The following is a 27,120-nucleotide window of genomic DNA, read 5'->3' as shown; positions in this document are numbered from 1 at the left end:
AGTGTCTTTGTATTTACACAGAAAGGGATTCCAGTACAAACCACAGGATTCCAGTATCTGATCAGAAAATCTACCATCTCAGTACAAATAGCAACAACAAAAATTGTTGTGATCGGCAGTATCAGTAGAAGAAAGTCCAAGAATTTGCTTAAATATGTTGACTTTGGAAGTGTAAAACCCCTCCAGATTTGAGTCCAAGAAAAGATTGTTAGAAACTTTTATGTGCAGAAGTGGCTGAAGCCAAACTGGAAAGAAACCAAAAGGCAACTGAAAGGCAAAAACTGAAAGAAATGTTTGTAAACAGTGCATTCTGCATTCCTACTTTAGGAGGGAGGAGGGGAAAGGAGAATGTAATTGGAAAGGCAGGAAAGGTCAAGGATATTTTTGTGAAGATGGAGTTAGAGGCACTTGGATATGCTCATATTTGAGAACTAGCCAGGAGAGAACAGAAGGCTGAACAAGGGCAGAAGGATGAAGGTTAGCAGGTTGGAAACATTTGGAGTCAACAGAATAGAGAGAGCAGTTGGATGAAAAATCTGTTTGGTGATGGAAACGATAATGAAGAGGATGTCTGAAAGAGAGAAGAGTGGGGAGGTTGGATAGGATCTTGTAATATTTTTAACTGAAGCCAGCAAGATCTCACACAGAAAAACTTGTATGGCAAGAGGGGAATTAAATGAAGATCAAAGAGCTTTGAGTTGGGGGATGTAGTGCTCAGGAATATGGCACAGCCAAAGTATGGATGAAGTGTATGAAATCTGTGTGTCTTTTGGATATTATCAAGAAGTGTTAAAACGCCTTCTCAGGTCAGAATAAAATATCAGAAGTTTTGGGATGATTGACAGAAATGTAGACTTTGTGGTGGGTTAGAGACAATAGTATCATGTCAGTGATTTGTTATTTGGTTCTAATGAGAAATTAAGGGAAAAAAAGAGTTGTCAATGGGGTTTTTTTGTTAGTTTTTTGGGTTTTTTTTCTTTTTTCTTTTTTTCTTATTGGAATAACTGTTGCCCCTATCCAGGCAGTCAACTGTGTTTTTAAAATCCTTTAAAATATTTTACCTACACTTAAGGAATTTCCTTTCAAAATAATGCTAGCAGAAAAAGGTCTGCACATTTAATTTAAAATATTGAAAGAAAGTGGTTTTGCTCTTCTGATTTCTGTTTGTCTGTCTTGCCCCCCCCCAATCCACTCAATTCAGCACACATTGTACTCTATCCTTGAAAGCAGTTAAAAATAAGAGAAAAAAAGAAAACAAAAGCAAAGCAAGGACAAGCTGTAGGTACACTGTCACACTTTAGATTATTCATAAAAATAAAAATAATCTTGTTTTTAAACAGCTCTGTTGCTCTAGGCAAGAAACAAACTCCTTGTGCTTGAATTTTCCTCAAGCCATCAGGGTGAGATACTTAACTATTTCAGAGTCATATAGTAAGCAGAGCAAAGATGATGTTTTAGAGTCTTCCTTTTCATTCCCCAGAAAACAGCACAACTGGAGACACAAATGCTGTCTCCGTCACATTTATCTCACTTTTAAAATAAAGATCTTAAATGACAAGGGAACTCTTAGATTAGTGTGAACAACCAAGCTGGTATTTAATACAATGGCCACATCAATTTAATTTCTTTGTTTCTTTGTTCTTGTCAGCACAGTTGTGGGTTTAAATGGTAATTTGGGCTGTTTCTCTGTATTTTTACTTTCCCAGTAAAAATAAATCTGATGTCATTGCATGCTCCTTGGCAGGCCATGTGTCATTATTATAAACCACACAGAGATTTTTTTCTCATCCAGACTTTCTTTGCAGGGCCTTTGCTTATGACAGAGTTACAAAACGATGCCATTGGTTATCCTTCAACAGCTTGACAAATGGTGTGAGAAAGAAGCAAGACCATGCGTTTGATCTGTATGAAAAGAAGGGTAACTGATTTATTTACTGATTTTTGGTTTTCCAGCTATGGAGGGGGAAAAAAGCTGAGGTCAGTCAGTCACTTTTTGGCTGTAGAAGCATTCTGGGCATGGGATGGTTTTATGCATTCTGAAAGCTTAATCCTACAGTTTTATTTACAAATATCCTGGACTTGTGGTCAGGCAAGTTTGTCTACATATTTGCTCTTGCTCAGTTTTCCAACCTACATATTGGCCTACCATCACATGTCCCAGTCTGAATTGCTACTTAAGTTTACTACTTAAAAGCTCAGTGGTATGAGTTACTGTTATTGACCTAATATTGCTTTATTTACCTCATTAATGAGTGGGGGACTTAAGTCCTCAGACATGGACTTTTGGTCAATCAGACACTTTGGAAACATTTTCAGTAGCTTTCTTTGGGAAGTTAGTGATCAATATTTTGAAAAAAAAAAAAAAGGAGACAAGAATGTACAGGTACTATTAAACAGTATTTTGAATAATTAAGTATTTAAAGGCTATCAAAAATATATTATTTTTATGTGAAAACCAATGATGAGCTCTAATTTTGAATACATTAACCAAACACCTAATTTTCTTCTCTTTTCTTTCAATAGACTATGTCAGGAATTGTATCATCGGAAAAGGAGCAGACTACAAAGGAACAATATCTGTTACCAAAAGTGGTATCCAGTGTCAAGCCTGGAATTCAATGATCCCCCATGAGCACAGGTAAGAGTTCAGGAGCAGAGACAATGGGAATAGTGCTCAGACAGCTTCCATAAAGCATGGTTTGACTTATTAGCAGACAAAGAATTTATGAAAAAACTGACCTTAGACAACAAAATCTCTTAGGTGTATTCTTGCCTTTCCCCAAGAGATGCCATTCTCCAGATCCCAGAAAATCCTTACCTTCTTGGGCTTTCTCCAGAGAGGTCTCTCCTAAATGCCATCCTGTGTGTCTGGATTCCTTCCTTTCCTGTGTCATTTTTTTTAGCTGTTTATATCCTCTTGATCTCTTAGCTACTGGCAGAAACAAAACAGCTGCATAACTCCAGCCTGAGGTCTGGAAGTTTATTACTATTTTCTAATAGACTCCCGGGAAATGAGTAATTTAAAAAAATACTTTATTAGGAAGCGAGGGATATTAGGGATATTAGGCCACCTATTTGATTGGTATATAATTATTGTTACTATATTTTGCATAGTTACTATTAATTCTCTATTATTTGTAGAATATAGCACTTAGACCAGGCAAGAAATACATGGAAAGGACTGAACAGATTATTGAAAACCTTTCCTTCAGATCATATGAGCAATAACTAAAGAGTGATGCAGCAGGTATGGGACTTAACTTTTGAGTTTAAGACCTGATGTAGTGAGGACCTGAGGCCATATCTACACCTTGAGAGTAGACTTGGTTGAACTATATTGGCTAAGGAAAAAAAGAAGAAAGCCAAAACCTGAAGCCAGTAAGAGTAATGGTAAAAACATATTCAACCACAACAAGCATTGCTGGAAACTAGCAAAAGGACTATGAAGTACTGGTCTAGTCTTCGACCATTTCTCTTTGAACCTTTTTGTTTTGGCTTTAGCCATTTAGATAATAAACTCTTAAGAGCCAAAACCAAAGTGTCCTCTCACCCATAAGCTTCCTATCCACATTGCTGCCATTTGCTCTGGACTCCCAGCATCAGCACTTTGTTTAGGAGGAGCCAAGCTGGAGATTACTAGTGAGGAACTGGGCTGTGCACTGCTCAGTCCTGTCCTGACCAAATCTATCCAGTGTGCAAGATGATATCTTGGAACAACATCAAAAGGCAAAGGATACTTGGGTTCTCTCCTCTTATGATGTGTTACAAAGCTGAGCCTCAGGCTTGGGCTTGACTAGACTTGGCTGCTTATAATATAGATGGTAGTGTGTTTGATTTTCAGTGTGGGACCAGACTCGCTCTTAATTGTGAACCTGTAATAAATACTATCAGCTCCCACAGCAATGACCTCTTGAGACTCAACACCTTGAAGTATACAGTCTTCATCTTTTAGAAATAAAAGAATTCTCAATAATTGCAGCCTAAGCAAGAATGAACATTTATTCTATATAATAGACATATGACTTTATATAATTAAATAAAGGTGTCTCGATAGTACATATTATCACTAAATTGCATTTTAATATACAACATACACAGCTTTATCTAATACATTTGGACAGCCACTCTTCTATGATGTATTTTATGAGAATGACTTTTCTCCTGCCTTGTGCAATAGGTTTAATTTTTAAAAGGTCACTGGATAAATGAGGTGGCTGCATGCTAATTTTGGTTTTCAACATCAGAAAATATGATTTCATCATCAGAGACATGAGGGAGATGGGAAGAAGCAGACAGTAGTGGTGTGTTTGGAACTTATTAGTATGAAAAGCTTAGATTTTTAGGTCGGTTTTTCTCAACATCTGATTATTGTAAAGTACCATTGGAAAATAAATCCCTTTTTCATATTCAAGGCAGAAATGTACTTTACTGATTTTTCATTGTCTTTCTAGAAAGAATTGAAATAACTTCAGACTTTACACTTGTGCTTGGATTTAACAAATTATATTTTTATTTATTTGTATTCCAGTAGAACCTGGAGACTCCAAGCTAATATCAAGGCTCCATTATTTTCATCTCCATCCTAGTACACATTACAAGATTATTGTTTTTTTTGCTCTTAAGAGTTTTTTATCAAAATGGATAAAGCCAATGCAAAAAGAGCTCAAAGAGAAATGGTCAAAGAGTAGACCAGTACTTCACATGCTTTATGCTAGTTTCTGTGATTTTTGCTGTGGTTGAAGCTGTTTTTACCATTACTCTTACTGGTTTCAGTTTTTGGCTTTCTTCTTTTTTTCTTTACCTAATATAGTTGAACTAAATCAGCACACAGTTTTAGGAGTGGCTCTGTCTTCCGTTTCTGGGTGTGTCTTTACTGCATCTCATCTTTTCCTCCCTCAAGAATGCTGCTTCAGTACCTGTTGAAGCCATTTGTACATCTGACCCATCCTGATTTTCTAATGCTATTAATTTAGAAATTTTTTTTAATGTTCTGACAGCATATCTGAAGTAATTTGAAATGCTTTTTCCCTATATTTTCTAATGTCCATAATTGCTGAGCAGAAAGATTTTCCAGCAGGAAAATTAAATAAAATTTTCTAATATGCACTGACATACTACATTGACACACATAAAGGTTGCAATGTCCCATCAGAAAAGTTTGCCCAGGCTTGTCTTTAGCTAAAAAAATTTGAGGGATTTATATTACAAGACAACAGAGGAAAAACAGTGGCAACAATTTTATAGGCAGCAGTAATGACATAAAAAATATTCTCTTCAAGCACCAAAAATAAGAAAAGCATTTTTAAATAATGCTTCTGCATTGCCCTGACTAGAACCACAATGTAATTAACAGCGGTATTTTCCACTCCAGTTAGTTCAAAGATTTCATTAATGGGAATAAAACATGATTAAAATGTCACACGTCAGATTTTTCTTTTTGTTTCTCTCTCTTTCTCTCACTGTCTCTTTTTAAATTTTTAATTTATTCATTTGTAGCATAGAATTTGACAAGGACAGCAGGAACCATACATTTCTCTTCTGTTTTTGTATATAAATTAAATCAGTGTGTGTGTATAAAGACTGTCCCAAGTGTTTACTTTAGTTTCCTAAGCTGCAAGTGTCTACAGTCTTCTGAAAGAAGTTAGTTGAAATTTTATTCATTTTCTTTTCCTCTAGAACATAGATACATTTGAATTCCTTTGGTGATTAAAAAAATCCACACCAAAACAAAACAAAAAATAAACCAACCGGGGAAAAAAAAAAAAAAAAAAAAAGCAAAAATCCAAAATAAAGTACTGAGAATTTTCAGAATAAAAGATGCACTTTACTGCTGATATTTCCACCAGAATTTAAATATACTGAAGAAAAAAAACATGGAACAAGTCTTAGAAAGATCAAAAATTAAATCCATTAAGTTGAATTGCAAGTTTTGTGTGATCCTCTATGTATTTAGCCCAATTTTTCAATTAAAAAAAAAAAATCTTCATGGAATTGAGCATAACTCTGAATTTAATGTGGTTTTAGCTACAGAGATTTAGCTGCTGTTTAAGCATCACTGCAATGAAAGTGGCAGTGAAGTGTCACTGGGTTTGTCTGCAATGTGCAGCCTCAGTGTGGTCGTGAGCTCTTGCAATGGCATTGAACAGAACCAGCTCTGGGGTTGGACTCCTTACTATGGGGTTACTGATTACCTAGTCTCTGGGGAAAAACAACTATTGTTACTTTTATGTATAAATATACATATATATATGCCTACATATATCTCAGCATGTGTGTGGGAGTTTGTCTAGAGGTAAGCACATAATTTTACAGACAGCTAAGAACACAAAACCTTGACCCTGGAGAGTTTATATTTGATGGACTGAGCATAAGCAACAAAATCTCATACTGAAAATGTGCGTTAAGCAAAAAATATAGTATTAGCTCACATTTCTATTAAATCACTAAAAAAACCCAAGTGCTTAGCATTGTGCTGAGAACTCCTAATCTAAGGGAAAAATCTTAAGGGGTATTGTTATTTAATAGCCCCTTACAGCAAAAGCAGAAAATATAACGAAAGGGAGAGCACAGTTTAAGTCAGCTAGGTCACTGGTAAATGACCTAATTTGTACAATAACAATGATGAGTGGGTCTATAAGTAGCAGACCCTAAGGTGACAACAGTGGGGCTTGTAGCAGAACATGAAGCAAGACAGCTAAAGCGGGATCTGGGGAAATTTCTGATGCTGAAATGCAAAGCAGTCCGTGGTTTTGGGCAGTGAAAACCTCTCAGCACGGTGTGTCGTACCACTTGGTCACACTCACATGCTCCTGATGCTCAGTTCTAGCTGCTGCCTGATTGGGGATGGGAAGAGGTTTCTCTGATTGCGGGCTTTATGTAGTAGGTGCACACTAAGCTGAGCTGGGCTTGCTATATGTGCACAACATGCATAGGAAAGGCAGGACTGACATGGCTATGGACCCAATGATTTTTTCCCCTATGCACCCAATACATTTTTTCCCCCTCATCCAAGGGTCTTCCACTATTGTTTGTGTAGTTATGAGCTTGTGAAGGAGAGCGCAGCGAGGGCGGGCAGGGAGTGTGCTGCTGCCTCTGGCTCTGCAGGAGAGAGTTGGCTCTGGATGCCCAAGGGACGGGAGTAAAACTTGCTAGAGCAAGCTACAGGCTAGACAAATTGTCCCAGATTTAGGCCATTGATTGAGTAATCCTGACTGAAGATGTGTATTTGTGTATGGACAGATATTTGGGTGTGTGCATTTGTGTAGGCAGGGTGGAGGGAGAAGGAAGCAGAAATGTGATTGTTTTTAACTGTTTGTAAAAAATAGTATGATTAACACCAAAGTTTGCATGCTCTTATACTGTAATGATTGTCATTTTAAAACTAGCTTTTTGCCTTCGAGCTATCGGGGTAAAGACCTGCGGGAAAACTACTGTCGAAACCCCCGAGGGGAAGAAGGAGGGCCATGGTGCTTCACCACCAGTCCGGAGACACGCCATGAAGTCTGCGACATCCCCCTCTGTTCACAAGGTAACCATCACGGCTCACGTGGAAAGTTGCCTTTTCTCTGCTGACAGCAACTACACAGAACAGGTACAATGAAACAAGAGTTTCAGTGACACTCGCTCGTGGACTTTGGAGAAAGAATAGGTGATTTCTCAGCAAGAATAATTCATGTAGCATGAAAAGCAGTAATTAGAGAAAGAAGAGATCTTGTTATGTTCCAGTACTCTCGAACTCTTGAACAAGCTTTCAGGCTCAGCAGCTTTTTTTTCAGGTCACAGAGGAGCTGGAACAATGAAGTTGTGCTGATCACACAAATGTGAGCCTTTTTTCACTTGTCTAGTCCATAGTGAATCCATTAACAATTTCAGCATTACTATGTGATAAAATCTTCTAGTGCCATTCCATGGTAAAATCAACTTTTGTTCTTCTTTTTTATGAAAATATAGATATTGGATTACAGGACAAAAGTTCAATCTAAGCATGCATTTTGTTTTTTCAAATAAATACTGTAAATAAGTATAACTTTTTATAAAATCCAGTCCCATTCGACTTTTAAGTCACAGAATTTGAAAGGTGTTCCATGTGCACCATTGCATTTTTTGACTTTTAAGTTCTGTTAACCTCCAAACTAAGTTCTTATATCTTGCTAATCAGCTAATTCAGTTCCAGTCAATCAACCCATTTAAATTCTCAAGATAGGATGTCTTTAATTTTCCTTCTAATGTGTCATGTGCAATAACTATGCAGTGGTGGGGGAAGAAAAGGAAGAGAGGGAAGAAGATAATGATTTACAAGGAGCTTGAAAATCTATTAAAAGCTGACATTTGAAGATCAGTTTAAGTGAGCTTCAAATGGGATAAGACCTGGAACTCACTGCAGGATGAAGACTTTGGTAGCGGATGTTTCGACTGAAGAGTGAGATCTGTAATTGTATAAATTAGTATTTACTAAATGATCCTTCGTTACAATTACTCTAATTAGAGGACACTTGAGAAATGCGTGTATAGTTAATTATGGTGAATTTATTTTATATTTGAAGACTTCTCATTCTAAATTATGAAGCATATTTTGTTCAACAGTGATTTCAAATCCCTTTGGTAGCTTTTGCCCACTCTCCCTCCACCCCCCACTTTCCCAAACCAGGGCTGAAAATGTATCATAGTTTAAGCTGCCAAAAAGAATTAGTATCGAAAAGAAACAGTATCATATGCAGCTTGAAAGTGCTGGGAATTTAAAGAGACAGACTGTACTGCATTGAAATTGTGATTCAGCCATTATTCTGTACTTAAACTTGTGCTGTAATTATACTACAACTTAGAGTGATTTAGAATAATGAATGTTACTTAATGAGAAAATATCACCTCTAAAAAATACCCCTTCCTTAGATATGTGTCTGTCTCTGTTATTAACCATAAGTAAGGTTAAAAATCTGCTAGGAACATGAATGCCTCTTAGCTCACACCTACCTGCCTCGAAACCATAAGTGTTCTATAAAGTGATACCAAATTTAAACATCTGGATTAGATCTAAGAAAGTGATGCAATTCTATTCCAAAGGGCATTTCCCATACCAACCTAACTAAAAGATACCACCTTTTATACCTCTTTAGGTTGGTTTCAATTTATAACAGCAGGTATAGGATGTAATTCTTTTAATTTTTTTTTTTTTTTGTGCTACAAGTCATCAGCATAATAAATGACTAGTACCTATTTTCTTTCCTAGTTGAATGCATGACCTGCAATGGAGAGAGTTACAGAGGGCCAATGGATCACACCGAGTCAGGCAAGGAGTGTCAGCGTTGGGATCTTCAGAGACCACACAAGCACAAATTTCGTCCAGAGAGGTAACCTCTCCTCCCCCCCAAGCAAATCCATGTGGTTATAATTTGAAAATTACACACGTTCTGGAACCAGCTGGGCAAAATCAGCACTAGCTGAACTGAAATTTATGGAGTTCACCAGTTTTAGTTGCTTGGGCTTCTGGCCCGTGGTGTGTTCAGGCTGGCTACCTTTGTGATGGAGATGCAGGATGGGAACTAGAGGATATTTTGTGCAGTTGTGGCTACATCCCATAGCTGTGTAGCACAGTGATGTACATGTGCTGCATTAATTGATCAAAATTTCCTCCCTAGCTTCATTGACAGTAAAAAATTAACCTCTGAATGTTTCTGTATATGTTGTTATGCAGCTTCAGTCAGCTTAAAATGCCTTAAAGTGATCACAAAGTAAATAATGATTAAAAGTCATACATTTTTGTTCGAGTTCTTAACACAATTAGTGAATATAAACTTGCAACATTGTCAAGTCAGAGTATGCTCTTTTTTTGAACTATTGAACAGCTTTAAAGCTGTAGATGGTCTTCTGTTGTAATCAGGTTTAAGTATCCATTTTTTTTGACCAAAATGTTTGCCCACTACATGTGTTTTTCCAGTCCGGGAAAGGAGTTCATCGGTCTGTTTAGCATTTTATGCACATGGATTTATATTTTAGACTTTTTTTTTTTTTTTTTTTTTTTTAATTTAGCCATAGATATATAATGCCAAAAGATGAGTCAGAAATATCAAGACAAACTGCATCCCCGTTAGGGTTTGTCCTAGAGGGTAAAATTCACCCGACCGCAAAGGGTCATCTATAATATATCCTTTTGGAAGGATTTTGTGGGGGGGGTTAGGCCACACAGGAGGGCCTTTGTGTTTCTCTTAAACGGGACTAAATTTTCATTTTAGTTTTACTCTGGATTTTGGATTAATTCCATTTATAAAGTGGATTGAATAAACTTAAACTGCTAGAGGAAGACTGCAAGAATCAACAAACTCAGAATGATTAAGACCTTCCACTGAAAGTATCTTTATATATATATATTGAAGTGTTCCACTAAATAAAGCATCATTTTTATACTCAGAAATATGGGTACTGGTAGATTTTAAAAAGCCTGATTATTCAGCAAAACATTAAGGATCTGCAGTTTTGGAGTTTATGTGATACAACCTCTTTTTCCTCTTGGCTCAGATGATCTGCTTCATGAATAATAGCAGGCTCTTCCATAGTTCTGTTACAATAAATATTTTGTATTAGCAGACTGGGACTGAAGACAATCTGTTTCTGAGGTTTGCCATTCACTTGCTGTGCATTCTAGAATAAGTCACAGAAAGAAATTTGTTCCTTGGGAGTGAAGCATTTATAGAACTTCTGGGTACAAACAATAATAATTTTACTGTTAGGAGGAAATGTCTTTTTTCCATTAATTTTGGATTGTTTGCAAAATGACTTTTCAGACTAACTGCAGTCTCATGAACGATTGCCTTCCTCCTTGAAAGATTTCCTTCAGAAAACATCTTCTTGAGAGTTTTCAGACTGTAATAAAAATGCTTTTTTATCAAAAAGCAACCCATCCAGACTGAACTGATCTGTATGTGCTTTCAGAAGAGTAACTGGGGTCCAGTACATTTCTAATACACTGATGTTAATTAACTTCATAGAATGGTCACTAAAGGTAGTAACGATTATACTTTGATTATACTAGCTTTTAAAAATGTTGTGGGCTTTGGTTTATTTGGTTTTTTAATAGTTATTTAAGTTAAAAATAAGAGAGGTGGTCTGGAAGAAATGATCCATTAAAATACGGCAATCTATAGAGAGGCTTATACTAGAACATCTAGGGGTAATGTGAATAACCTGGAAACCAGGAAGGACTACCTGGACAGATTTAAACTTATTTTCATTTACGGATTCATCAGTTACAATGATGAAGAAAGAGAAGTAAAACTAGTAATCTTTTCAGATGTTTCAGTCTATCTGCTGTTGGACAATGCTTTCAGGGGTGAATACATCTCACTTTTCCTTTTTGTCACCTCAATGAATTAGTCCACATTTATTCCCTTCAGAGGTCAGTTACTGAACAGAACTGATAACACCTATTTACTTAGATGTGATAGCTAGCAGTAGGAATCCCCTCAAACAGCTCCTGCATGACCCATTTTTAGCTATTAGTGGATGCAGAGTTGTACTCTGAAGTTCTCTTGTGTACTCCTCACAGGCGGGATTATGCCTGAGTATGGAAGGAAGATCATTGAGGAAAATGACTTAGATAGGCATAGAGCAGCATAGCAAAGCAGCAGTTTTCTCCACTTCTGCTCATATTTTCTGCTCAAAACCAAATATGCTGTGAAAATAGGTACTTATTGCATGGAGGAAAGTAGGGTTGAAGTGTAGTATGAGAGTTGAATAGCTGCAGGTATTCTTTTATTAAAATACTCTGGTTTATATCTCTTGTATGAAAATTTACTTTATACAAAATCAAGTTTCCAGTCCTGCATGTCTTTTAAAACAAAAAGGAGAGGAAAAGAAATATCAATGAAGAGTTTTAGACACTAAGTTTCAGTTTAGTTCTAGCAGAGCTAGAGATCAGCATCTGTCTTTAAAGAGGATAAATGTTATCTCTTTGTCTAACACTTTTTTTTTCCCTCCTAGAAACTGAGAAAAAGTCTTGATTTTGACACCAGATGTGTATCTTAATGCTTCATTTCAGTTTCAGCAGTGAAGTACAGCTACTGCAGTTTCAAGGGGGAAAAAAAAAAGAAATATGTAGGGTTCTGAAAGATCTTGGAAACCTCAGGCTCTTTGTTGTGTCTAAGCAAGAGGCCTGTGCCCAAGTGTACTGGGGAAGGAGGAGTGTGCAGAGCAAAGGGACAAGCTCTCAGGGAATCCTCCACAGTCTCACTGTTGAATTGTGTGGAACAGTTCGAAGCCCTGTTGTTTATCTTGTCCCTAATATTTGTGTCTTAAAGGCTAGTTGGCCTTTTCTATAGGAACTGAGTAACTGTTGCTTGCTGGACATGAAGGACAGCAGAAGCATGTCTGAATATTGTGTGAAGAACCAGTGACTGGGAAGGCTGTTGTTGCTCTAGAAAAGGGCACAGAGATGTAGTACGTGGAAAGATACAGTTCACGGACACTACTCCATTCCATAAAGACACTCAAAGCTTGATCCTGGAAGAACTGTTACATCTCTACTTAAGTTTTAGTTTGTAAATAACACATTTTTTACATACTGTAGGAACATATCAAGTAATATTAGGAAGGACAGAGCATTCAATGCTATGAAAGACACTTGCCTTCTAGAGAGTGGAGCCTTTACATCCCCAGTTGTTTTGAATGGTTTTTGGGAGCTATGACTGCAGATACCTTGCCATTCCTGGACTCACCTTGGTTCCTGGGTAGTGCCATGGACTCTCCATTGCTACTTGACATGGAGCATGTGCTGCCAACATCAAAGCTCATCACTGCACCTACTGGGTGGCCAAAGCCATCTCATTTTCTGCCATATTATTACCCTTTAAATGCTTTCTTGTGAAATCCTTGGACACAATTTGTTCCTTCACAGTTTGTCTTCTACCTAGGAGATAACAGGGTACTGCTGCTAGATCTGAAACTACCACATTCTTGACTGCCCTTGAATTCTCAGTTTTGTAAGGTTTCTCCTTGATGGTTTTGGTGTTTTGTTTCTTTGTGTTTTGTTTGGGTTTTTTTTTGTTTGTTTGTTTTAATTCTACTTAAATCCTGTCCGTGTCCCTTGTATAGATAAAGGAACCTGATGTTTCCCAAGGAATGGGAGATCAAGTTGCAAATGCATGAGTCAAAATTAGCATGATCGATTGACAGAAAAAACATCCTAGCAAAAACACAGTCTTGTAAATCATATTTTCCTCTGCTAGTGTGAAACACATCTGCTTGCAGTTGTAAGTGGGTTCAAGTTCCCAGGTAGTTAACTTTATTGTTCTCTTACATACTTTTCATGTTTCCCTCAGGGGCAAATCTACTTTTTGTTTCTTTTACAAACATGTTTCAATAAAACTGGAAAACCAAGAGAATTTGTATTCACTGGAGGAAAAAAACTATGCATTTATCTCCTCTTTAAGTTTATAGATGTTAATATAGCACCTTTATAGAAAAAGAACCTCCTTATCTTGAATATCTGCCTGATCCTTCAATGATGGCAGTAGAAACGTGGAAACAATTAAATGGCGCAGTAGTTTCAAATCTTAATGAGATAAAGCAAGATGGAAGCTAATTCCTTATCTTTCTCTTTTTTCCCCAATGCTTGAAATGAGAGCATGACCTAGAATGAGCTCTATTACAAAAATGGAGCTATCATTAATAACATAGCTATTCAAAATAGCTTCCAGTTTGAACCCAGGGTTGTTGCACTGAAGAACCTGTTTTCTTAATGAGTCCGGCATGCCAGGCAGTGTTTATATAATCCACACTTAATTGGGCTGTGTTACAAAAACAAGTGGCTTTAGAGTCTGGTCATCAGTTGACAGACAGAAGAGCAAGAGTTTAGCAATTAGCAGAGTTACCCCATCCGGTATCCTGTGCATTAGCACAGCAGGGAATCCCCTCAGTGGAGGTCTGATTCTGCTGCATATTTGGAAAGAGATTTTATGTTATTAACTTTCTAATAGTGTTAAAAGAGTATCTGCATTCATCTCACAGGATCAGACCCAAGGTTAATGGCACCTGGTTCTTGTTTGCCCCTGCTGAAGACTGTCCTTTAAGTACCTTGTGCAAGCCTGTGCAGCGTTGCCAGGAAGACTTCCCTGACACGTTTCTCATTGTGGTTTGCAGATATCCTGACAAGGGCTTTGATGATAATTACTGCCGCAATCCTGATGGCAAGCTGAGACCATGGTGCTACACTCTTGACCCTAACACCCCCTGGGAGTTCTGTGCAATTAAAACGTGTGGTGAGTTCAAGCAAAATTTATTACTTCCTTTTCCTTTCCAAAATCTGGACACAGATAGTTCAAGCAATATAGGACCACAGCTAGTGCATTGATTGTGCTTCACTTGAAACATAGCTTTCAAAGAGGATCTCCTATGAAGACATTATTTTTAATTTGGACAGGAAATAAAAGAGTTGTGTGTTACTTAGCACTGGAATATGTGTATATCTCACATACAAGAAATTGCATCAAAATGTGAGAAAATCAAGAACTAAAAAAGTGAGGCAACATCATGAAGATCTCATGTACAGTATTAATTTGACCATGCTGGGCATCTGCATTACAGTTTGGGAGTAGGTGCATGCACACCTTCCCTACTCAGTGCTCTCTCTGTCAACAGCTGTTCATTGCTTTGTTTTCCTCTTGCACATTGTGTGGTTCTAGGCCTTGGTTCCTGCACACTATTCAGCCTTGTGCTGAAGACAGAATTATTAATTTCCTCATAGGTTTCTCTGTGATATTCAGCACTCCAGTATCAAAGCACTCCACAGGCAATTAATTTCTTTTCATCCATCAACTACAAGATGGTGGCTTTTGTTATCCTCACTTTACAAATGGGGAATTGAATCAAAGTAACATCAAGGTATACAAATATTGGATGCCTACCTTGAGATGCTTTAGTTCAGAATTTTTAGAGCATTCCGTGGCATGTTCTACCTTTAAAGCCCAGATCCTCCTAACTTTGATGGTAGTTCTGACAGCTCTGTTCTGCTGATAATTACATGTCTTAAATGAGCATTACAGGGACAATGAGGAAGGTAAAACTATTGGACCTCCCTTGAAAACTTGGGTAACGTAATTTTTCTAGACTTTCATGATAATGCTGGGGCTGAGGCAGATGGCAGAATTAAATTTTGTTGGGACATGCTTTAATCAGGAAACTAAGATTTGAATCCCTGAAATTCCTTGTCTCATTCACAGCTTGTCGGATCTACAGGTGATAGTGACCTCCCTTATCCTCCATACTTCTCATTGCCAGATTTGTGGTCCAATTTTTTGCCCTTAGTGAACTAACAATGTGTGAAATAATCAATGTACAAGCATAATATTAAATACCTCAGCAGATTTTTTTATTCTCTTTACTCAAAATACTTTGTTTATAACATCTTGGGAATAAAGGCAATTTCTGAAAATAAGGTATGACTTTAACTGAATCCATACTGTAGAAGCCTGTCAGCTTCATGTGCCCCAGCCCTGTGGCAGAGCCTCCAGAAATACATGAAGAAAAGGGAAAACAGTATTTTTGGATTTTCCATGAAGTAGTGGCAAAGGGAAGCTTCTAATGCTGCTCAGTGAAACTCAGTGTCATGTTAGCTCATGAGAAAGTCAGTTTCTCTTAGATCTGCAGTTTTGGAAACTACAATTTCCTTTGTTGTCCTGCTTCAATTTTGACCAAAATTAAGTGTTAAAAAAAAAAAGAAAAATCCTTGAAACCAGACACTCTGCTTTTCATCTAGCTCTAAGTGTCACTTCAGTAGGCTTATGTCATTGTAAAATTCGTTTGGCTGTCTTGTGAGGAGGATAGAAGAAGAGAATAGATTCTATTAGAAAGAGTAAAAAGCTCACCTGGAACTGGATTTAAATGAGAATTCAAAAAAGAAAAAAAAAAGAAAAATAATAATAAGCATATAAGGAGTGATTTTTAATGACTGTTTAATTTTCAGGGTTCTCTGTATTTTGTTGTTGTTGTCGTTATACAAACCAAGATAAACAAGTACTGGAGTATCTAAAATCCAGATAAAATAGAGACAGTAGTGGATCTTACACAAAGTCTGTTTCCATGATGTAATCTTGTATTTTTCCTGTAATGTTAGCATGTATATAAATACTAGGGGGGGTGGGAGGTGGGGGGTGAGAGAAGAGGGAATGGCTCTGACATGAACCTTATGTGTGAGCAGTTGCTACCTAAAGGGGGAAGCATGGGATTCTCCTTCTTCCCTTGGAATACTTACCAAACCAAATTATGCCATGTTTTCTGCTTCCACCACCAATAGTTCATATTTTTTTCTCCTTGCGTGTTCTTGGCTTAGGCCAGTGTAATGTCTTGGGGAGTCAGTCACTTATTATCAGCGTCAATTGTTTGAAATCCAAAGGTTGAGAAAGAATAGTCTTAATGTACTTCCTGATGCAGAGTAATTAAACTTATTCTGCACTATCATATGTCATAGTAAATCCAGTATAAGGTAGTCAAAATTAGCAAAATTATTGCACTGTAAAAAAGTGAGGTTAATTGGCTACTTTGGGCCATGTCTGTAATCGGGTTCTCCAGAGACAGAAGCTGAACAGGACTACTGCTTTTTTGGTGTCAGGCACTCATTAAGTCATACCCATGTTGAAAGTCTTGCTTGTGAACTACAGTACTAATTCATGTAATTGTATCTACAGTTATTGATAATCTTTGATATTTGAGAAAGTTCAATCTTTCCCCACTGTGAACACAGTCTTGCTTAGCTCTATAACTGAATCATCTTTCCAATTTTTTAGTTAATTCATTAAGTTAGGGGTTGGTGTTGTTTTGGATTTTTGGTTTGTGGTTTTTTGGGTTTGTTTTTTTGTTTGGTTGGTTGGGTTTTTTTAAACTATACTGTGCTTCCTACATTTCTCTAATTATTAGATAATATATGAATCATATGTAGCATACTAGATCTGTTCTTTTCCCCTGGTAGAAGTGTTTTTATTACGAAAAAAAATTTTCCTAAGTTACAGCTGACTGTTTCACAAATGCAAGTTTTATAAACCTTTATCCTTTGGCATTTCCTGAGCTAATGTGTCAGTGTTCTGAGGATTCACATCTGGCTTTGTTAGTCACGTAAGCTTATAGTCCATGCAACTTTCAGTATCTACAGCCTAGCCTAAGCTTTATAAAATAGTTGGGTGGGAGATCTGCAAACTACTGTAATGTTACCTTTGTCTACCCAAGTCACAATTAGAGTCCTGAAGAAAAGGTAATAATCAAAATAAAATTAAAAAAAAAAACAAACAATGTAATGATTTTAGTGTGGTGATGAAAGCCTTTTGTCTCATTTCTAGGCAAAAGTTTACTGTATTAACAAGAAATTCTTTCATCTTCAGTTAGAAAGTATATTAAGATCAGTGGAAATTTCACATGCAAAACTGTATTTTCACTGCAGAAAACTGTAGATCTTCAGAAATTACTGAAGCAATCTATATGAGGAAGAGTACAAAAGTAGTGATCTTCAAGTGCTTAATCCAGCAAATACTTTCAAATGATGTTTAGCACAGGTATATGGCATTGCCCTCTACCTAAGATGCGATGCTGCTTCGTGCTTTCCTTTATAACCCAAAGAGGGAATTTATTGCTGATACTACTGTTATATCACCAACTCAGTGACCAGAATACCAATGCAAAATATTGAGGCCCTATTTTCAGTTTTCTGCCTTTCTTGAGGCACATAGAAAAACTGTTTTCCCACCTACTAGCAGGGAGCCCAAATCACTAGACCATTCTGGGTTTCAGTGGCTGCTCCATTTTCTGAAGCTGTGGCTGTGTGCAATCTCAGTACAGTAAAAAGAGAAGATCATGAGTTATATGTCTTTATAGTTTTGTGGTTTGGATTCTCACACAGGTTTTTAATTCCTATGCTGAAGACTGTTTATATATTTTACAAGAAATACTAATTAGAAAAAATGCTTTGCAAATCCAAGTCCTTGGACCACATACAAAAACGTAGGTGTCCTCACTTTGGGGGAGTGACCACAAGGCAGCATGCTGCTTGTGGCTTTTGCTACACGTCATGAGTGCTAGTATGCTCTATAGCCAAAATGCTGACAACAGCTCATATACAAAATTTTCGGCAAAAAAGTCAGCGGAAGAAAGCATTCAGAAAATAAATATGTTTTTAAGACTGAAGAGACAGGAGGGCATTGTAACTTTATTTCCAAGCACAGAAGGCAGCATAAAACATTGTGGCTTACAGCCAGGGCTGTGAGAAAGAGATGACAGGAGCAATTAGGGATTAGAGATGGCTCGAGCTGCAAAAATTGGATCTGGATTAAGACTTCAGGGACCCCAGGATTGGTTTGAAGTTGCTCACATATGTGTCTGTGGTTTTGGCTTGAGACAATTTTTGGTTAGAAGAGAGGATAAAAGGACAACTATAACAGCAATAAAGAAGTGTAGGATGAAATGAAGACATGGAAGCAGTGACAGCAAATATGAAAAAAGAAAATGACTGTTACTTTGGCATGAATGAGGACATGGACTACAGGGAAGACAGGAGTGGGGAGCTAATACTGTTTTTTTAAAAAAAAAAAAAAAAGAAAAAAAGGATAGCTGCACTTCTGTGGATGAGCTATAGGGCTGTGAGAGAGGTGCTGAGACCCAGAAGTGAAACTACATATGCCAGTCATTCAAGAGCTGCAGAGCTATATGGAATTATTATAGTAAGGACAGTGTTTGATTGCTGCCTACCTGATTTCCAACCAACGCAGCTGATTTTACCATGGATTTAGCCTTTGCTGTCAGTACTCATAGGCAATAGGCAGGGGTGACTGGAGATTGAAAAGCCCTGAGAGAATTCAATAAGGATCTGGGTTTGATGGGAAAGAGCAAGTAATGAAACAGCAAAATTGAGAATCTAGGTGGAAAATGAACCATTGCACTATGCCTACAAATTTTGGGAAGGCAAAGAATCACCAATATTAGATTACTCATTTTTTAGAAGCAGAGATTTCAACTGCCCATTTGAATGTGAAGTTCTGATTAAAGAGTTATTTGTTGAATCATAGTATGTAAAAAAATAAAAGTGCCACTCAGTTTAAGCTAAATATTTATGTAAGATAAAGATATTTATAGAAAGGATGCAGTGAAAAGAGACTGATGTTTAGTAGTCAATGAAGTGTTATCTTCCACCTTGCTTCACAGGGAGGCATAGCAGAGGTCCAGCATTCACTGTGTATGCAATGGCTTAATCTACATTTCCTCAAAAAGGATCCTTCTCAGATCCTTTTCATCATTTCTATGGTAGATAGATAGAAAGGAGAGATTTAAGAGCTCTGAACCTGCAGAGATCCAGATTTTTTTTTAATGAATTGAACTAAAAATTGTTTGGATTTAAAACCTAATTGTAGATATTGGAACAACCTGGAAAGATCTCTCTGTGCTCAAGGATAAATAAACTGTAGGTGTGCAGGTTTTAGGTGGCAATGAGTTCAGTTCTTCAGTACTGTGATCCTTGAACTTGAGTCTAATTTATTTCTTCACTTTCTCATATGTTTTTACTGAAAAAAAAAAACCAAAACACTAGAAATCAGGGTTGTTTTTTTTTTTTTTCCCCATGTTTCATGTACTGTGAGATAATACACTGAAGGAAACATATGGAAAAAAAAGAACTGCCACTATCATACTCCCCAGAACTGTAGATCATATTGCTTGAGGTAGGGATGCCTGGAGGCAGCATAACTGAGCATGACCATCTTCTCCCCATAACATCACTCAGGTTTCTTACTGACATTTGCAGAATTGCACTGACACACTAGGAAAGACATTGCAACAATATAAGCAAAAGTAGGAATTTTCCTGATGAAGTAATTTAGGACGCTGCTTCTTTTCCAACTATGTCTTTTTCAAAAAATACATAGACAATGTTACCATGAAAGAACATGAATACTCCAGCAAAATCCCTACTTTCTTTTAAGTCAGTAGGAGTTTCACCATTGACCTAAAATTTGTGCAGGATTTTCTTCTGGGTCATTGGGATTAAAGACAGAAATAGTACTCTAACTGGTTACTTCAGCTGTAGAATGACTCAAGGCCCCTGCTGATTCCCTCATGCTGGCATTGCTGTGAGAACCAGAACTGAGAAGACTATCTGTGGCTTTACAAATGAAGCTCTGGATAATGTTTCATCTCTTTACTTAAGCATCTATGAATGCATGAGCTGGCCTTTACTAATAAAGTTATGTATTTTGAAGTATCAAAATAGGGAGGGGTTTGTGGAAAAAAGGAAACCTTTGCATTGTTGCGCTTTGGTTGGGGTCTTCAGAGTGAACATGTGAAGGTGGAAATACTACTAACAGGAAATCATCAAGTAGCTGTCTGAATTACATGGTTAATTCGAGTCATCTAGAATACAAAAAAAAACCTACAACAAAGTTCAAAAGTAGCAAAATGCTGCTAGACAATTATCAAATTCTTCTGATCATAATGAAGTTTCATACAGGAATAAGAAGTGACATTTAATTAACAAATCATAAATAATAGTCTTTTATAAGATGATATTTTGTGTGATCTTCCTTTAAGAGTACTTTTTATCTCAATTCAGAACTATAAAAGCTGAACTGGAAGAGCAACAAAAAAAGGGGTACTTCTAATATGAAATTAAAGTACCTGCCCGCATAGTAAGGATGGCTTATTGAACTTAAATTCATCTTCTAACTTAATTCATAATGTCTCTCTCACTGGAACAAGCCCTTGGAGTTGCAGGTCTTAATTTATATTTTAGAGGAATTGCTAGGATAAGGATGGGAATTCAGCCTTACTGATTTTTAGCTTGATCTTTTTTCCACCTTGTAAGAGAAATGGTGAGTTTTCAGGACTCTTTCACCAGTGCTCTACACATCTGATGTTCATGCTCGGAGTTATTAAATTTTAGATAATTGGCTATGTTGGTGACAAGAGTAATTAGACACAAGAACAATACCAGTACTGAATGGAGATGACTATTTAAGTTGTAGTCTTGGACAAGCTGGACACTTCTTAAAGTTTGGCAACTGCCTTATAGTCTGCAGAGCACCTCTGTAATGCCTGGTGAGGCAGGCATCACTCCTCAAGCTTTTGCATGTCCCTGTGCACATCCAGTCCACCTTTCATTAACATGAACAGGGACACTGTTCCCATCACGCCTGCTTGTGGAAATCACCAGCTGAATGAAGGATTTCTTGAGCTGCCTTTGACAATTTTTGAACTTTCTGTGAGATTCAAGAGCCAGAACGGGAGAGGTTGTTTCTGAGGGCACAAGCCCTCAGAATTTCAGAATTAAATTTCAGAAATATTTTGGATTCACATTTTTCATGTTTGAAAATTAGACATTTGTAGGAAATGCAGGTGGTATAGCAAGAAGAGTTTGGGGATGGTTCTGTGGACCTTCTGGAATCATAGAATTGCTTTATTAATTCAAATAAAAATGTTTTAGTGATACTCTTCATCACTAGAATTCTTACTGAGAGCTGCCACAAAGTAGCAGTAGCAGATAATCCATCACACATTGCAGATTTTGAAATAATTTCTCTCTTAGCCATTATAATGTAATTCTTTCCAGTAGTGGCTTGGCTGTGCAAGTATTCATGACAATTTGAAAGTTAAGTTTGGCTGGTTCCTTTAAATAGGACATTTTGACACGGACAAATTGTTGTAAAATCTGATCTACAGATAGAGGTCACTGTCCAGACACATAGTGTAAGGGTTGAGGATGAGCTATATATCTGTAGATGTACAAGAAGGAATGCTCTACAAAATGACTCTATGGCCTTGCTTAAATCAATTGATGTATTAGTTATTTCATTTCAAGCATGTGATTTAAAAAAAAAAAAAAACACACACACACAATGATACATAAACTCCAACCTAATTACTTTTTCCCTAGTATGACTGAGTGCAGAGTAGATGTACTAGACAGTTCATTACAGTTGAAATAGTAACTTCTTGTGTATAAATAAGGTCTTTGTAAATAACTTGTATTAGGTTGAATTTTTATGCATTATTACTATTATTTAAGAAGACTTCTTGCTAGAGTTATATAGTTGTAATTTATTAATTTACTTAAGAAATATGCAGCCAGGATGGCATAACTATGCTGAAATTTATCATGGTAGGTAACTCTTTATTTTTGTCCAAATTATACACCACATCTCTTTCATTTTTAATAAAAACATTGCATATATTTTTTGAAAAGACTAATATGTACTTGAATGTGGCACAGCAGTGTTCAGTCTAATCAGCTTAGGAGCTATTTTAGAATATAATTCCAATTTGTTTTCATATACTAGTTATGATGAAAAACTGAAATATGCAGCTATGCATTTGTATTAGATGTATGAATTTGGTTTTTTGTTGCCCAATTATTTAAAAAGTGAGTAACAATGATTAAAAATATAGTTACTAGCTGCAAGCTTGTTTGATGAATCCACTAGAAAGGGTGCATTTGTCAGCCTGCAGAAGCCTGTTTGTGATACTTGCAGTGCCATGTCCTTTTGACTTTGGAACAAGCTTGGAACTCACAGTCCCATTGAAAGAGGACAACCTTTGCAGACAAAGTGCCTTGGGAAGGAAGGACAGGAAATTGATTTGACCATGAAACACTGATGTAAAAACATCAACCAGATGAAGAGAAAAGGGGAAATTTTCTCCCACATGGAGAAATGTATAATTCAACTGCACAACTTGATGTTATCATCTGACAGGGAAGTGATCTTTAACATAGAAGATTAGACAGCAAATCAGCCAAACCCATCTGTTATGACATTTGGTTTCCTTATGATCCATATTCTCTGCAAGTTCATAGAACTGGCTCAAGTTACCAGGAATTAGCTATATTATGAGTAGCATACAAATATTGTTCTAATCACTGGACCATTTGAAGAAAACTGATTTTAAAACTTTATTAACATACTTATTGCTGGCAACTAATACTTTTAAGGTAATTAATAAAATTAGTCTTGTGAACAATAGCAATTACCAATATATGGGCAGCTACTTACAAAAATATTTTGTTGGGAGCTTTTTGGGACATTTTAGAAGTGTTGCTCTTACTGTAGTGTATTTAGTTTTGTAGTACTTTGTATATATCTGATGCAATATCTGTGCCATTAATTTACAATTAGGAAAATTGCATAAGAAATAAAAAGACACTTTCAAGTTATGTGAATGAGTCATTTCAAAAACCACTGTTTTTCTGAATTTAGTTCAAGACAGCCCACACCAGGATGAATGCAGAGTATATCAACATCTGTAAAAGATCTTGTGTCTGATGAATATGTTAGTCTTTAAAACATTTGTCATTCTGTAGAGAATACTGATCTTTGATTTCCAAAAGCTGTCTTTTTTTTCCCCCTCTAACTATATGAGGCATAAAAAGAGAAACCTCAAGGAGGATTTCGCACATTAGTTTATAACAGGATTTATCTTCCTTTTTTTTTTAATCAGCATAATTTTTGCTGTGACTCGATATTCTGTGAATTCTTGAAAATCAGTTGGGTTTTAACCCTGCAAACACGTATTAACATGTTTAACAGTGCGCACATGGGTGGTCACTCAGTTGTCTAAAGCTAAACAAATGAGAAAATATTTGCTGAAATGGAAAGAGTAACTAAGAATATCTCCTGACCTTCAATGATATGGCATAGGCCAGGTGTCTCATTAAGCAAAAGCGCTTAAATGTTGCAGATTCTTTGCCTCCAAGCGGATAAACTAGCATAAGGTCTAACACCTATTTTGATTTCATGGATGTTGTGAATGTAAAGAGGAGAAAATTATTCTGTAAAAGACATGAGATTGGCAATTTCACCAAAGAACTCCAATTACCACGATTTGAACTGCAATGTAGAGTTCAAACCTGACATCCTGAGCCAGGCTCAGTCTTCAGACAATGAAACGGCACTTCTTCTCTGGGTCTGCAGATGAAAGCATCGTCAACAGCACGGAGGCGGCAGCTGAGACGTCAACATGCATTAAGGGACAAGGTGAGGGTTATCGTGGCACGGTCAACACCATATGGAGTGGAATCCAGTGCCAGCGGTGGGACTCCCAATTTCCTCACCAGCACAACATCACTCCCGAGAACTTCAAGTGCAAGTGAGTAGAGACATATGGGTATTGCTGCAGTGGAAAAAGAACTTAATTTACAAATGATTAGAAATTCATGCCACCAAAGTAGACCATAGGATCCCTGTCCCTGCTCTGCAACCTGATGCATTCACTCTACTTGCTGATGCTGAAAACCATTTGAACATGGGAAAATCAGTTCTTCACATCTCAAAATATTAGTTCTTGTTAAACTTGTGTGAAACTGTAGGGTTTTTTATCAGCTTTTTCTTCAAGTATGTATTCACCAATTTAATTAATTGATTGTGAAGTGTATGGATGTTTTCCAGACTGGGACATGAATCCCAATAGTGCTGCTACATTACTATTGTTTTTCTTTCATGGGGGTAGGTACTTGTTTGCAGTTTGGTTACTGACTTTAACTTAATATGTCCGAAATGTTACCTAATTGTAATCTCCTTGGCAATACTTGACAGTAAGGCAGTTACCTTAATCATGGTCTTTCAGTCCTTTTTTCACTAAGCATAGAGGAAACCTAGCTGACCAGCATGGACCCAAAGCCTGGTTTGTACTAAATGTCTTTATTGACCACTAAATATCAGTCTGGGCTTGTGCTGGAATTTAATAGTGTGGATCTTTCAAGCTAAAGAAAAGATTCCAGTCTGAGTTTGGATTCTCTCTCTAACAATAGCTTGTTTGAGCAAAACAGTTAGGTTTGTTGTCTTAATCCCTTCACTACTGTTGTTCAGTTTATTGATCAAATACTGTGCATTGTAACATGTCTACTGAAAATGTAACAAACAATCAATCATCATTGTAATGGAAAATAGGACTGATCTTGAGTCTCCTCTGCCAATCTCAGGACCACTTTGAATTTACCTGGCAGTTAGTACTTGAGCCTGATCCCATAGGTTTTTCTCAGACAAACCACCACTTAAACCAAATTGCTCTGTATCTATGTAACACTGCTGCAGGATTAGGCCCTCATGCAGTGTTAACAATGTTCCTAGCACTGTAGAGGGGCTAACAATATTAGGACTGCTTATTCTGTTAATGCTTGAGAGCATTGTGGCTATTCAGGCCAATAGCTTGAGTAAAACCAACAGAACTGCTGGTACGACTGTTCAAAACTCACATGAGTAAGAATTACAGTATTAGGCCCATTCTTTTGATAAGTAAGTGCTGCAGATGGAAAAATACGGTGAAGTATGCAGATACACAGAACACGTCAACAAGTGTCAGGAGATGGGAAAATAAAACTTACATTTAAGAGGTTTGACTATTTCATGCAAGCTGCGAGAGACATTTAAAGATGTTCCCTTGTGACTAACTTTTACTTTAAAGGTAACAGCTGTATAGAATTTCCACATACATTTTTTTATATTCCAAGATTCAGTTTCTTAAATGAATCACTGACAGTCTACAGGACTCTGTTTCTCTAAACTCAGCAGAACCATTCAAAGTACAGGGAATTTTAAGCACTCTGGTAATGTTTGTATTTAAAAGCACTTGTAATGGATTGCAGGTGTATGCAATGTCAGTTTGCATGCAAATTTTGATGGAGAATCCTGAATAAAAATAAGCTATATTGAAAATATTGTTAATCTTCAAATGAAATCTTATATCCAGTCAAAACATAGGTCCACTGAAAATCAATTCCCATACCCGTATTCTTATTACAATTACTATATTTTTCTGGACACTGTGTTCTTACTGGCTCCTCATCTCCTTGCACTTGACACTGATCAGTAACATACAGACCTTAAGGAGCCTATATTATTGCTAATTCAGAATAAAAAACAATAGAATGCATCAGTGGTTTTAGGTTATCCCTGCCGTGAGCTAACATATTTATTTTTATAGAGATTTGAGGGAGAACTACTGCCGAAATCCAGATGGATCTGAATCACCCTGGTGTTTTACCACTGACCCAAACATCCGTATTGGTTATTGCTCCCAGATTCCTAAGTGCGATGTATCAAATGAACAAGGTAACAGAGGGAAGGGTGATAACGTGATTTTAAGCGAATGCTGTACTGTTCCAAATGGCAGATAGGCAGGCTTGAAAACTGAAGAAGTTGGTCTCAGTACATCTGTATTACACCTGTGTAGTTCCGCTTTGGCTTTATTTGCATACTTGGGATTCATGATGGTGTAAATGAGATTCATTTCTCAGTTCGTGTTTCAATTCCAACAGGGAAAGCTGCAGCAAAGATTTGCTATTGGATCTGATTTTTAGACAAGGTGAATCTCTGTGCCATTTTATATTAGCTGAAGATCTGCTCCACTGTCTTACCTTTCTTAGTTTGAAAGGCCTGTTTCCAGAGCTGAGCTGATTTCCTTGATTCACCGTCTTTTTATAATTGCATATGAGGCCACCAAACCCGATTTTTTTAAATTTATTTTTTCCATATACCCTCTTGTCTAAAAGGAGTTGAGCTGAAAAAAACATGTGGGCCTTCCCATATAGCCTCTTAGCTTCAAGCTGTTACCTTTGCCTGTAAAGTCCACTCTGAGTCTTCAGGCAAATGTTGTTTTTCCCATGAGGTCTTGGTATTACCCTAAGGAGTATTATTGCATCCTGAGAACTGATGTCAATCATAGCATAAACTGAGGCTAAACCCTCAGACCTACGACCGTACATCAGGCTGCATTAAGATCTGTCTTGAAATTTTAGCTATTTTTTCTCTTAAAATTTGGAAGAGTTGCAGTTACAAGAGTTCTGTCAGAGAAAGGATTAAACTTTGACTTTTGTTCTGTGTTTTTTGTAAAGTATCAATTATCAAAAAGTAAAAATACTGATGAATATGAAATGAAATGGTTTATACAAAAAGTCTTTATAGTAGTGATCATTTTAAACAATCCTCTTGAAAAGTCTCAAAAAGGCTTGTGATAAAAGCTTATGAATTAAACATGACTTCTGCTGGAGTGAACAGGCAAGTTTTTGAATGACATTAAAATTAAAGTCATGTTGATTTTTTGATTTTGCCAAAGTCTAGAATTATATACTGTTGCCAGTATCCAGAATCTACACAAAGGTAAGTTGTTTCA

The 27,120-nt window shown here is 36.9% G+C and overlaps 1 protein-coding gene across 1 annotated transcript in view; it reads left to right on the top strand.

Annotated features, from left to right (window-relative positions):
* The window catches only part of HGF (hepatocyte growth factor), a gene marked incomplete at both ends in the record, with an annotated part of 56,968 nt that overhangs the window by 15,383 nt on the left and 14,465 nt on the right, over positions 1 to 27,120 (top strand). Inside the window, 7 exons of the mRNA XM_082308475.1 lie at positions 1,806 to 1,918; positions 2,524 to 2,638; positions 7,386 to 7,528; positions 9,227 to 9,347; positions 14,131 to 14,249; positions 23,925 to 24,099; positions 25,933 to 26,060. Coding sequence (XP_082164601.1) covers positions 1,806 to 1,918; positions 2,524 to 2,638; positions 7,386 to 7,528; positions 9,227 to 9,347; positions 14,131 to 14,249; positions 23,925 to 24,099; positions 25,933 to 26,060 — 914 coding nt within the window. The remainder of the gene's footprint in view (positions 1 to 1,805; positions 1,919 to 2,523; positions 2,639 to 7,385; positions 7,529 to 9,226; positions 9,348 to 14,130; positions 14,250 to 23,924; positions 24,100 to 25,932; positions 26,061 to 27,120) is intronic.

Source organism: Platalea leucorodia (assembly GCF_965183815.1).
Source record: "Platalea leucorodia genome assembly, chromosome: 4".
NCBI classification, from domain to species: domain Eukaryota; kingdom Metazoa; phylum Chordata; class Aves; order Pelecaniformes; family Threskiornithidae; genus Platalea; species Platalea leucorodia.
Note: the sequence above shows the minus strand (reverse complement) of the source record. Positions and strands in the feature narration are given on the sequence as shown.